The sequence below is a fragment of the Muntiacus reevesi genome, chromosome 2 (assembly GCF_963930625.1).
Source record: "Muntiacus reevesi chromosome 2, mMunRee1.1, whole genome shotgun sequence".
Taxonomy (NCBI): domain Eukaryota; kingdom Metazoa; phylum Chordata; class Mammalia; order Artiodactyla; family Cervidae; genus Muntiacus; species Muntiacus reevesi.
In genome coordinates this window covers 42461333-42475305 of record NC_089250.1, presented here as the reverse complement: position 1 = coordinate 42475305, position 13973 = coordinate 42461333, and the positions used below count along the sequence as shown (strand labels likewise).

The following is a 13973-nucleotide window of genomic DNA, read 5'->3' as shown; positions in this document are numbered from 1 at the left end:
TAACAAACTGAAAGATAAAAACCATATAATTATCTCAATAGATGCAGAGAAAGCCTTTGACAAAATTCAACACTCATTTATGATTAAAACTCTCCAGAAAGCAGGAATAGAAGGAACATACCTCAACATGATAAAAGCTATATATGACAAACCCACAGCAAGCATCACACTCAATGGTGAAAAACTGAAAGCATTTCCCCTGAAATCAGGAACAAGACAAGGGTGCCCACTCTCACTACTACTATTCAACATAGTGTTGGAACTTTTGGCCACAGCAATCAGAGCAGAAAAAGAAGTAAAAGGAATCCAGATAGGAAAAGAAGAAGTGAAACTCTTGCTGTTTGCAGATGACATGATCCTCTACATAGAAAATACTAAAGACTCTTCCAGAAAATTACTAGAGCTAATCAATGAATATAGTAAAGTTGCAGGATATAAAATTAACACACAGAAATCCGTTGCATTCCTATATACTAACTATGAAAAAACAGAAAGAGAAATTAAGGAAACAATACCATTCACCATAGCAACAAAAAGAATAAAATACTTAGGAGTATATCTACCTAAAGAAACAAAAGACCTATACATAGAAAACTATAAAACACTGATGAAAGAAATCAAAGAGGACACAAACAGATGGAGAAACATATCGTGTCCATGGATTGGAAGAATCGATATTGTGAAAATGGCTATTCTACCCAAAGCAATCTATAGATTCAACGCAATACCTATCAAGCTACCAACGGTATTTTTCACAGAACTAGAACAAATAATTTCACAATTTGTATGGAAATTCAAAAAACCTCGAAGAGCCAAAGTAATCTTGAGAAAGAAGAATGGAACTGGAGGAATCAACCTGCCTGACTTCAGTCTCTACTACAAAGCCACAGTCATCAAGGCAGTATGGTACTGGCACAAAGACAGAAATATAGATCAATGGAACAGAATAGAAAGCCCAGAGATAAATCCACGAACCTATGGACACCTTATCTTTGACAAAGGAGGCAAGGATATACAATGGAAAAAAGACAACCTCTTTAACAAGTGGTGCTGGGAAAACTGGTCAACCACTTGTAAAAGAATGAAACTAGAACACTTTCTAACACCACACACAAAGATAAACTCAAAATGGATTAAAGATCTAAATATAAGACCAGAAACTGTAAAACTCCTAGAGGAGAACATAGGCAAAACACTCTCTGACATAAATCTCAGCAAGATCCTCTATGACCCACCTCCCAGAATATTGGAAATAAAAGCAAAACTAAACAAATGGGACCTAATGAAACTTAAAAGCTTCTGCACTACAAAGAAAACTATAAGTAAGGTGAGAAGACAGCCCTCAGATTGGGAGAAAATAATAGCAAATGAAGAAACAGACAAAGGACTAATCTCAAAAATATACAAGCAACTCCTACAGCTCAATTTCACAGGAGAATTCTATCAAACATTTAGAGAAGAGCTAACGCCTGCCCTTCTAAAACTCTTTCAAAAAATTGCAGAGGAAGGAACACTTCCAAACTCACTCTACAAGGCCACCATCACCCTGATACCAAAACCAGACAAAGACAACACAAAAAAAGAAAACTATAAGCCAATATCACTGATGAACATAAATGCAAAAATCCTCAACAAAATTTTAGCAAACAGAATTCAGCAACACATCAAACAGCTCATACACCATGATCAAGTTGGGTTTATTCCAGGGATGGAAGGATTCTTCAATATATGGAAATCAATCAATGTGATACACCATATTAACAAATTGAAAGATAAAAACCGTATGATAATCTCAATAGATGCAGAAAAAACCTTTGACAAAATTCAGCATCTATTTATTTTTAAAACCCTTCAAAAAATGGGCACAGAAGGAATCTACCTTATCGTAGTAAAGGCCATACATGATAAGCCTACAGCAAGCATTATTCTCAGTGGTGAAAAACTGAAAGCATTCCCCCTAAGATCCCCTGATCCTAGATCTCCAAGACAAGGGTGTCCACTTCCTCTACTATTATTCAACATAGTTCTGGAAGTCCTACCTACAGCAATCAGAGAACAAAAAGAAATAAAAGGAATCCAGATCAGAAAAGAAGTACAGCACTCACTGTTTGCAGATGACATGATACTGTACATAGAAAACCCTAAAGATAGTATCAGAAAATTACTAGAGCTAATGCTATGGGTTTTCCAGTAGTCATGTATGGATGTGAGAGTTGGACTATAAAGAAAGCTGAGAGCAGAAGAATTGATGCTTTTTAACCATGGTGTTGGAGAAGACTCTTGAGGGTCCCTTGGACTGGAGATCCAACCAGTCCATTCTAAAGGAGATCAGTCCTGACTGATTGTTGAAGCTGAAACTCCAATACTTTGGCCACCTGATACAAATAGCTGATGCATTTGAAAAGACTCTGATGCTGGGAAAGATTGAGGGCAGGAGAAGAAGGGAGCGACAGAGGATGAGATGGTTGGATGGCATCACTAACTAAATGAACATGAGTTTGGGTAAACTCTGGGAGTTGGTGATGGACAGGGAGGCCTGACATGCTGCAGTTCATGAGATTGCAAAGAGTTAGACACGACTGAGTGACTGAATTGAACTGAATAGAATCAGTGAATTTAGCAAGGTTGCAGGATACAAAATCAATACACAGAAATCCCTTGCATTTCTCTATACTAGCAATGAAAACTCTGAAAGAGAAATTAAGGAATTAATCTTATTCACCATTGTAACAAAAAGAATTAAATATCTAGGAATAAACTTACCTAAGGAGATGAAAGAACTGTACACAGAAAATTATAAGACACTAATGAAAGAAATCCAAGATGATATAAACAGATGGAGAGATATTCCATGTTCCTGGGTAGGAAGAATTAATATTATGAAAATGATTATACTGCCAAATCCAATCTACAGATTTAATGCAATCCTTATCAAATTACCAATGGCAATTTTCACAGAATTAGAACAAAAAATTTCACAATTCATATGGAAACACAAAAGATCCCGAAAAGCCAAAGCAGTGAGAAAGAAGAATGGAGCTGGAGGAATCAAGCTTCCTGACTTCAGCTTATACTACAAAGCTACAGTCATTAAGACAGTGTGGTACTGGCACAAAAAGAAATATAGACCAATGAAACAAGATAGAAAATCCAGAAGTAAAGCCAGGCACCTATGGGTACCTTATTTTTGACAAAGGAGGCAAGAATATACAATGGGGCAAAGACAGCCTCCTCAATAAATGTTGCTGGGAAAACTGTACAGCTACATGTAAAAAAAAAAAAATGAAATTAGAACACTTCCTAATACCATATACAAAGATAAACTCAAAATGGATTAAAGACCTAAATTAAGGCCAGAAACTATAAAACTCTTAGAGGAAAACATAGGCAGAACACTCGATGATATAAATCAAAGCAAGATCCTCTATGACCCACCTCCTAGAGTAATGGAAATTTTTTTAAAAAAGTAAACAAGTGGGACCTGATTAAACTTAAAAGCTTTTGCACAGCAAAGGAAACTCTAAGCAAGGTGAAAACACAACCTTCAGAATGGGAGAAAATAACAAATGAAACAACTGATAAAGGATTAATTTCCAAAATATACAAGCAGCTCGTACAATTCAATACCAGAAAAAAAAAAAAAAAACAACCTAAACAAAAAGTGGGAAAAAGACCTAAACTTTCATTTCTCCAAATAAGACATATAGATGGTTAACAAACATGAAAAGATGCTTAACATAGCTCATTATTAGAGAAATGCAAATCAAAATTGCAATGAGATATTACCTCACACCAGTCAGAATGGCCCTCTCAAAAAGTCTACAAAGAATAAATGCTGGAAAGGGTGTGGAGAAAAGGGAACACTTTTGCACTGTTGATGGGAATGTAAATTGATACAGCCACTTTGGAAGATGGTGTGGAGATTCCTTAAAAAACTAGGAATAAAAGCACCATATGACCCAGCAATCCCACTCCTAGGAATATACCCTGAGGAAACCAAAATTGAAAGAGACATATGTATCCCATTGTTCCAGAACATGGAAGCAACCTAGATGTCCACCGACAGATGAATGAATAAGGAAGTTGTGGTATATACACACAATGGAATATTACTCAGCCATAAAAAAGGAAGACGTTTGAGTCAGTTCTAATGAGGTGGATGAACCTAGAACCTATTATACAGAGTGAAGTGAGTCATAAAAAGAAAGATAAATACCATAATCTAACACATATATACAAAATCTCAAAAAATGGTACTGAAGAAATTATTTACAGGGCAATAGTGGAGAAATAGACATAGAGAATAGACTTATGGACATGGAGAGAGGGGAGGAGAGGGTGAGATGTATGGAAAGAGTAACATGGAAACTTACATTACCGTATGTAAAATAGATAGCTAAGGGGAATTTGCTGTATGGCTCGAAAAACTCAAACAGGGGCTCTGTATCAACCTAGATGGAGTGGATGGGAAAGAAGATGGGAGGTAGTTTCAAAAAGGGAGTGGATATATGTATACCTATGGCTGATTCATGTTGAGGTTTGAGAGAAAACAGCAAAATTCCTTAAAGAAATTATCCTTCAATAAAAAATAAATTAATTTAAAAAACGCTGAGCATGGACAAATGACTTAAAAGTAGATAATTTGGTATGATTCACTGCTTTACAATAGGCAAAATATAATACTAGAATTTTAAAATACTATGTCATAGCTTACCAAGATACTTAAGCTAAGTAAAAAACAAGTATGCAACCTATATGTTGAAGATTATTTCAATGTATAAATAAATACACAAGGTGGCGCCAGTGGTAAAGAACCTGCCTGCCAATGCAGGAGACGCAAGAGACGGAGATTCAATCTCTTCATCTGGACCCACTCCAATATTCTTGCCTGGACAATGCCATGGACAGAAGAGCCTCACAGGCTACAGTGCATAGGGTCGCCAAGAGCCAGAGACGACTGAAGTGACTTAGCACGAAGGCACACACATTTGGAAAGGAAAATTGCGAAGGTGTGAAATAAATTACATATTTTGTGAAAAGATAAGATAAACTTCAGCAACAAAAATTTCTTCTCTGCCCTTCGAACTTCTCTCTCCTCACTGTGAGTTGTGTCTGCATGACCCGTGGATCAGACCTCCCCCAACAGAGGGAAGATCTGCTCAACCATGAAAAGCAACATTCTCCCAGCATCAGTAACACAGTTCCTTAAAAGAGAGCATTCTATCTTGACCTTGTTAGGGGTTACAGGACCCGAAGCACGATGATGCTTAGATCTGGATTATATACACTGTCAATAATATGTCATTTGATGCACAGCCTTCTTTCTAAAAACTTCCACTGTACCTAGACCTCTCATGAACAGAACAGTTCTCAGAACTTTCTGAGATGCTCTTCCTTGAAGGTATTAATCCTCATATTTAAATCAAACAATATTTTCCATTTCTTTCTTAGGATAACTGACTAATATTTCACTGACAAAGGAAAATGCACCAAAGTTAAGTATTACTAAATGGATTAATCACAGGTTAGCTTCATTTTCTAAAGTTTCCCTTTTATTTTCTAAATTTTCTATAGCTTACATGTATTATTTTAATTATTGGGAAAGGCAAGAATCAATACTTTCAAGCTTTCACTATTTCATAAATTGTTTTTTAATAAAGGAAAGGCAAGTTTTTGAAATGGAAGACACTTCTTTTAAGCGCCTCTACCACGTACAGAAATCCTCTTCACAGCCCTAGAGGCAAGACGTTCTGGTAGAATGCACGGTGTACAGCTCACAGTCAATATTCCTCAAAAAAAGGATAGTCAGGGTGACCAACACACCTGAAAGAGAAAGAGGAGTGTTATTTATTAGATCTGTCATGTTGTCATAGAGAGTTTGATTCTGTGTTGCAGTCAGGATGGGCTAACACTCTGAATCTACAAACACATCCCTCCTTCTCCCCCAACAAGCACACATGCAGGTATCTCCTTCATGTGCACACTGCCCCTGCACGTCAAGTCCCAACATCCACGTGTAATATTCACTCCACGGTGACAGGTAATTTGACCCAGGTTACAATTAATAAAAGGGCCCAAGAACTATGGCAAGGGGCTTCCCTGGTGGCTCAGTGGATAAGAATCCGCCTGCCAATCCAGAAGACATGGGTTCGATTCCTGGTCCAGAAAGATCCCATATGCCGTGGAACAACTTAGCCCATGCGTCACAACTACTGAGCCTGTGTTCTAGAGCCCAGGGACCACAACTCCTGAAGCCCGTGCACCCTACAGCTTGTGCTCCACAACAAGAGAAGCCACTGCAATGAGAAGTCCACGATGCGCAACTACAGAGTAGCCTCTACTCGCCGCAGCTAAAGAAAAGAGCCCATGCAGCAACAAAGATCCAGCACAGCCAAAAATAAATGATTTTTAAAAAATTTAACAGTAAGGGAAACTTTTTAAAAATGAATGAAGGTAAAAGGTGGAGGTCATTTCAGCCACAGGTAGAACTTAGGACCCTAGATGATGAAAAGGAAAACCCTTAAAGAATTAGTTGATCTTTTTCACACAACATTCAGAAAATAACTACTGAAGCCAGGACACAGGGTGCCCCCAGTGAGGAACTTCTAATATAATGAAGAGATGCCACATTCATCTGAGTGATCATTACTATAGACTAAATCATTGTATAACTTATGAAAATATTTATTGTTCATAATTAGCATTACCATTGTCTTCTGCGCCTTATGTTCTCATTTTTCTTTCTAAATTTGTCCTTTTCAATTCAATTCATTTAAGAGTGTATTCTGAGCAATTGTATGTCAAAAGAACTGTGCTGTTGACCTAAACCCACAAATATGAGTAAGTCTAGGCATTCACAGTTTAATGAAGGAGCACAAAGAAACATACTTCAAAGGCTGAGAACAGAAAAGGATCCATCCTTTTCATTTATCAAGATACAGCTTTACAAACAACAAGAGAGAGTTTTGAGATCTTTCATTCAAAACTAAATGCTTGTTTTATCACTAAACCGTATTTCCTTCTCTTTAAACTCCCTTTCAACTTTGATTAGCCTTCTGTCTCTTCAATTCTGACAACCACCTGCAGTAATTAGGCAGTTGAAATTCCATGGTACTAAGTCAAAGTCAAGGAGGTAGGGGCTCCCCATGGGATGGAGCCCTGCTGGACAAAGGCTACACTGGGGTGAATCTGGACTTAAAAAACCAGAGACCAGACGATGTTATCTGAGTGTGCCCTGCCAAGGACATGGCCATCACTCACTGGAGGGTCAGTTAAGCTCATGATTTACTTGTAATTCATTTGGTGACATTATAATGATGAAGAAATGGGAATTGGAACAGGGGGGAAAAGGCCAATGAAGATATAAATTTGAAAGAAATGAATGATGGCTTGGTAAAGAAATGCCTATTAGGGAGAAAAGTGACTAGACTCTTGGCGGGGAGGGGTGTTGAAGCAGGCCCACTGTGACCTCTCAGTACCCATGCACACTGGGCTTTGTGGGCCCCTCCTTCGTAAGAACATACACATGGCATTTTACAATTGTATTAGGATAAACATGAACGTGCTAAAGGATTAATTCATTATTACATGGCAATCATTAATATATCATTTCCCCTGATGTAAAAAAGAATTGAAGATGAGAAACATTTTCATAAGTCCTTAAAAGAATAGTGGGCTGAAAGCACTGTGTTGTCTGTGTCCACAGGGGCCTGGGGCATGAGAGGAGGTGCACCAGACACAGGGATGAGCGGCACAAAGTAGTGAATTCACCACCATGTCATCTCGGGGCTGACCTGGGCCCCAATCACATTTCTGTTGGTCAGAGATGGAGCCGTGGAGGAAACCTCTGGTCTGAGGTCTGCAGAAAGCCCCTGGTTTATTCCTATGCTGGAAATTAGGACTGTCTCCCTAAAACTAAGCTTTGAAAAAACTTAGTTCCCTGTTGGACTGCCTGCTACAGAAAACTGTGTGAAATATCTGCAAATCACTTACAGTAGTATCTCATTATATCTTATATTGCTGTTGAGGCCATCGATTGCTTTCATGTCTTCTGGTGTCAGTTCAAAGTCAAACACCTGGAAGGAAGGAAGAATCACATTAACCTCTCCCCGCAAGAAGCCAGTCTTCCCCTGGGGGCTGGAGCACTTTCCAACTGGATGGGGACAAGAAGAGGGGACAGGGAAGCCGTATCTGTCCTCAGTTGGACAAAGAATGACGCTTGTGAAGGATATTCATTAGGAGCTCTCTACCCAGAGCCCCGCTCATCACCTGTATGTTCTCTTTGATCCGCTTCTTGTTGTAACTCTTGGCCAGAACCACAACCCCACGTTGTATCTGGTAGCGAAGGGCAACCAGAGCTGGGGTTTGCTTGTGTTTTTTGGCAATGGCAGAGAGAACTGGGTCCTCCAAGAGATAGGGGAGGTTTGGGTTCACCCTGGAAGGAAATTCAGAAATGCTGAGGAGCTGAGACTTATTTGTGAAGCAACTTCCCAAACAGACCAAGTAGGTCCACTCTAGACAGTGCTTCTCAAAGTGTGGTGGACCAATATCATCAGCATAACTTGGGATCTTGTTAGAAATACAAATTCCATGGCTGAGCTGAAGACCAGCTACATCAGAACAACTGTGTCACCTCCCATTCTGTGTTTACAGAGCTGTGCAGGTGATTTGGATGCACTTTTGGGTTAAGGCCAGTGCTGCCAAACAGGTGGATTTTATTTCTTTTTTACTTTTTTTCTTCTTTAACCACCATGAATAGAAAAAGAGAAGGAAAAGACTAGGAATTTTGTTTTTTACTTTTCACTTTTCTAGGGTACTGATCAAAATTGAATAGTCTCAAAATGAGAGCAATTCATTTCACCATTAATCTTCTATGAATGTTTAAAAAATTGCTTCATATTGGAATTTTTTCTATCATGATAGATCTGGGAGTTTCATATTACTATCTCAATTTTAAACATAAGGTAAGTGAGGCTAGAAATGCATATTTTTAGAAATGTGTTCATTAGTTAATAGATAAGTAAATCATGACATACACTTGTGTTTTTGTTTTCAAAGAGGGATTATATAGAGATTTTAATATGGACACTTGTTCCTAATGAACCTACAAGACTAACACAATGTAGAAAAATTGTCTGGGAGCTGGGAAAATAGAAGAGAAAAATTCTTTCCCTCCTTCCCCTTTCTCCCCTCTGCCTTTGAGAGTTATCTGAGCACAGTATGATTTAAACTATTTCATCAAAAACTGAATTTTAGGGAAACTCCTACTTGTCTTCAATAGAATTCAATACCATTCTTTTATTCGTTGGGATCCCAGAGCACCATAGGCAACAAGAACAATATCATGTGACTTGCAGAAATCCAACAGTTTGCTCTGGTTGAGATAAGGATGACATTCCACCTGCAGAATGTCAACAAAGAAGAGTGTCAGATTATATGAAAAAGTAGTATTAACAGGACAGAGGAAGATTAAAAGTTTAAAAGGTGCTAAAGGAAAAATACAACTTAAATGTAAACTGGCAATATCAACATCAAGAGAAAAGTAGAGAAAATTGTGTTTATATAGTTAATTTTATTATAGATACTGGTGGGAGAACCAATCCAAGATGGAGAAAATCACAAGGTGGGCTCTACATTTGAGTAAATGTTTCAGAGTAAATATTTCATCTAGTGTTAACATGACCATGATCCTTTACCTTCATCCTCAAACCTGGATGATTTTCATCATTTCCAGCACATTTTTCTGTACTGTGCTGCCTGTTTCTGTACTGTACTCATAAATGCCAAGACACCAAGAGTAAGGATTCAGTCATTCAAACCCCATACAAACTCTGAAACCCATCTTATATGACTTTTCTTTGGTGGTGGTGGTTTAGTTGTTAGGTCCTGTCCCACTCTTGCAACCCTCATGAACTGTAGCCCGCTAGGCTCCTCTGTCCATGGGATTTCCCAGGCAAGGATACTGGAGTGAATTGCCTTTTCCTCATCCAGGGGATCTTCCTGACCCAGGGATGAAGACTGCTTCTCCTTCAGTGCAGGCAGAGTCTTTACTGATGCTCCACTTGGGAAACTCATATATTCATGTCTTTCTTCCTGTACACAGTTCCCTCTGAGCACTTTCACATCAGTTTCTGGTCATGCTTTCAGCTCAGGAAAATATCTCCTTCCTTTAGTTCTGCAGGTCTAGTCTAACCCCCTTCCCCTCCATTACCTTCCCTCAGTCCCCACCACAATTTAACAGATAGGTCTCTCACATTTTCTACCCAGACATTATCAGACACAGATACCATTGTTGGTCCTAGTCTCTAAAATCTTCTGTCCACAAAGGAGGGGAGGACAGGCAGACATCAAGCTCCAAGGCAAGAAGAAGGTTCTGAAGAGCAGGAGGGAGAGGAGCCGAGCTGCTCACCTGGTTGCAGACAGGCTTGTACTTGAGCCCTGGCTTGTTCAGAATCTTCTCCAGCTGCTTGTGGTTGAAGTTGGACACCCCAATGGACTTGGTCAACCCTGCATCCTTACACTTCTCCAGGGCCTGGAAGGTAGGGGTGGTGAACAGTCATGAACAGTCACTTGGAATGGGCAATAGAACAAGAATAAAAGCTGAAAAACAATCTGTAAAAAATGTCTTCTCTCAAGAATTAGCATTGATTATAAGGAAGGAAAAGGGGGAAGAAGATAATGACACAAGAAGAATTACCATCTCCTCTTAAGAAAAACCTCAGAGAAGACATATCACATGGAAGGAAATAGATATTTGTCTTACTGGCCAAAATTCTCATGCTCTATTCCTCTCTGTGAACATTTTAGCAATGGTTTCCTCCCCCACAACCCTAGCATCACAAGCCTTAGATTCATGAACTGCTGAATCTGATGGTCCACAGCCCATTCTCACAGGTAGAAGAAAGGAAGGAGGTCTCCCCTCTCCTGGTTCCTCCCCTGGTTCTCTCCTCCCCAGACTTACCTCCCATGTGTGACAGAGATCCACTGAGTCAAATATTGCTTTTCCATTTTCATCTGTTGGGAAAAGTGCCTCCCCTGGCTGGAATGGAAGCAGTCATTTTAGAGATGTCACAAAGTAATTTCTCCACATTTAGCCAGCCTGCCAGGCACCAGGGATTAAATCTTCATGAGGTAGGTTTACAAGTTTCTAGATACTAATATTTGCAGTGATTGCATATGGAGTTGTAAGCAATGTCTTTAGAGGGAGGCTTATTCTAATCTCTTATACGTACTATCTGTTGTAATAAATATAATTTTTCTATATCTTAATAGGATTCATAGTATCTGATATGAATTTTGTTTGTTTCCTGTACTTGCCTTTTTTGAAATGCCTCTTTTGACCTGGGAGTGGCAGTAAGCTACATGGCTTTATTTCCAGAATAAAAATTGCAACCTTGACCTGGGCTAGATAATTAGACTTCCTTTTCCCTCTGAGCATCTGATTCCCTAGGGCAGGCATGTGAACTAGCAAGGCTCCCCTTAAGTTGATATGGAATGTGGACGATCCAGACATGCTTTCAAATGTTCATGACCATGAGCTTTCAGCTGTCCCAAGGCCATATTTGCCACCAATGGAAAATGTTCAGTAAAAGCAAAGCAAACCTAGAGGATTGCCTTGATAAAGGTTTTTTGTTGTTGCTGTTGTTGCTATTGTTGTTGTTTTAAAAAGACATTTCTGAAGAGTACTGCAAATCCTTAGATCTTCATGGTTGGGACCTGCCATCTACATAGTTTACCAAGCTATTTTGCATCAGATGGCTTGAGTAGATTTCTATAACTTAAAATCAAGAGTTCTACATGATACAGCTCTTAGTGGTTGAGTGCAGTCTACAAACATCGTGAAAACAGACATCAGTGTAGGCAAGGCTTCCCAAGTCTCTATATAGGCTGGGAGGTTTAGATCTACCCAGAAACAGCACTACCAAATCTGTTCAACTTGAAAGAGCAGATAAACTCATCATGTTCAATGTAAGGCAGTGTCAAGCTCACCATGGCTGCACCAAACTCTGGATTCATGAAATCTGCAGACTTAAGCATCATAATCTTGACTATGTGTTGAACTTGCCTACTTTTATTTTCACAAGTTTTTGAGTCAGATTATTTAACTCCTTTCTCTGGGAGGCAGGTAACATATTCAAAGAAACTCAGTAAAAAGATGATCACAAATGATTATTTGGGAGGATTCTGCTGTAGTGAGGGCTTCCCTACAACCTACTGAAAAATCTTGTCAACCATCCATGCAAGTTTATAAGCATTCTGAGGCAAGAAAAAATATATATGTGATTGATTTTAAAAATAGATTGCCAACCTTCAGAGCCACTGGAAAATGAATAATATAGAGATCGACATAGTCCAGTTGAAGATTATTCAGTGACTTTTCCAAGGCTGGTCGAACCAACTCTGGACGAAGGGAAGTGGACCAAAGCTGCAGAGGTTAAACAATAGAAATTGTGTTAAATTAATTCTTTAGGTAATTTTGTGGGGGGCATGAGGGGCCCTAAATATAAGGCTGAAGAGATCTTAATTTCCTAATTAGGGATGGAACCCAGGCTCATGGCAATAATACACTGAGGCCTAGCCACTGGACCTTCAGGGAATTCCAATACTTCAGATAATCTTTTTTCTTCTTTCATCTAATATTTAGACATTTGGGGGCTTCCCTGGTGGCTGAGACAGTAAAGAATCTGCCTGCAATGCAGGAGACCCAGGCTTGATCCCTGGGTTGGGAAGATTCCCTGGAGAAGGGAATGGCAACCCACTCCAGTATTCTTACCTGGAGAAGGTCCCCTGGAGGAGATCCACTCTAGTATTCTTGCTTGGAGAATTCCATGGATAGAGGAACCTAGCAGGCTATGTCCATGGGGTCACAAAGAGATGGACACAACTGATGGGCTATGCCTAACACTTCAGACATTTTTACTGATGAAAACAAATGACCTCAAGAAAGATGCTCATTTTCCTTTTGAGGTCCTTTTTGATCTAACTTACCCATGTAAGCTTTATTATTTGCTTAAATTATCATCAGTTGAATCAGACAGGTTCTTATATCAGTCACAATGGGGTGAAATGAACGAAGAGATAAAAAGAATTATTGAAAAATTACCATGTTCATCATCTGAATTATGTTTGATAAAACATGAAACCTGCTCACAAACTTGCTCTACCTGGATCAAACAATCATATCTCTCAGAATTAATTAATATCTTTCTGTTTGCATAACTGTAGGGAAACGACCTTGAACATATTAACATGGACAGAAGATAAGTCAAGACACTTTGGTTAGATCTTGTGTGATACAAGATCCTGATGCTCCCATACTTTCCTAATGCTCCCATACTGACAGATCTAAGAACTGATTCAGAATGAGAAGAAATTCTAGAAAGCCTACCAGGTGATAAGGAAAGCTATAATCTGATAACTGTTCTGTCTGATTCGTTCACCCATACTCAATCACATTGCTCTAATGTAGGCTCAGAGAAGCAAGTGACTAATTTAAAATTAAAATTTGAACACACCAATGATGAGAAGGATATAATCACACTCTTCCTTTGGTGGGGGAGTATGGTTTGGTGGAAAAGGATATTAGATTTAATATATAAATATGTGTGAAAAAAGTTGTAGCAATAAGCACCATTGACCAAACAACTACTGATCCTATTACCTAATTGTCCCCTGCACACAATCACTTACACACATGTGCACACACAAAACACACAGCACCTTTGAAGTGTAGAATATGTCTTCTCTCTTCACAGTGCCATTGGCAATCTTGCTTCGAATGGCCTGGCCAACCTGCTCTTCATTTTGGTACAAATGAGCACTGTCAATATGGCGGAACCCAGCCTCTATAGCAAATTTGGTGACCTCCAGAGCTTCACTCTTAGGAACCTACATAAGCAAAAAAAGTACAAGTTAAATATCCACATGATTAAGAGATTGCTAAGGCCCAGGTTGACCTTCCCAAGAACCCACTT

General features: G+C 39.0%; 1 protein-coding gene across 2 annotated transcripts in view; it reads right to left on the bottom strand.

The window, feature by feature from the left end:
* Window positions 1–5633: 5633 nt before the first annotated feature.
* The window catches only part of LOC136159314 (dihydrodiol dehydrogenase 3), a 62723-nt gene continuing 54383 nt past the window's right edge, over window positions 5634–13973 (bottom strand). The window contains exons 2-9 of one of the 2 annotated variants that reach the window (XM_065921392.1): window positions 13720–13887; window positions 12308–12424; window positions 10961–11038; window positions 10409–10531; window positions 9291–9400; window positions 8269–8434; window positions 7993–8075; window positions 5634–5823 (exon numbers count right to left, since the gene is read on the bottom strand). In XM_065921392.1, the coding sequence (XP_065777464.1) occupies window positions 5781–5823; window positions 7993–8075; window positions 8269–8434; window positions 9291–9400; window positions 10409–10531; window positions 10961–11038; window positions 12308–12424; window positions 13720–13887 (888 nt within the window). In that variant the 3' untranslated portion in view covers window positions 5634–5780. The remainder of the gene's footprint in view (window positions 5824–7992; window positions 8076–8268; window positions 8435–9290; window positions 9401–10408; window positions 10532–10960; window positions 11039–12307; window positions 12425–13719; window positions 13888–13973) is intronic. The other variant, XM_065921393.1, reaches the window with a different exon arrangement.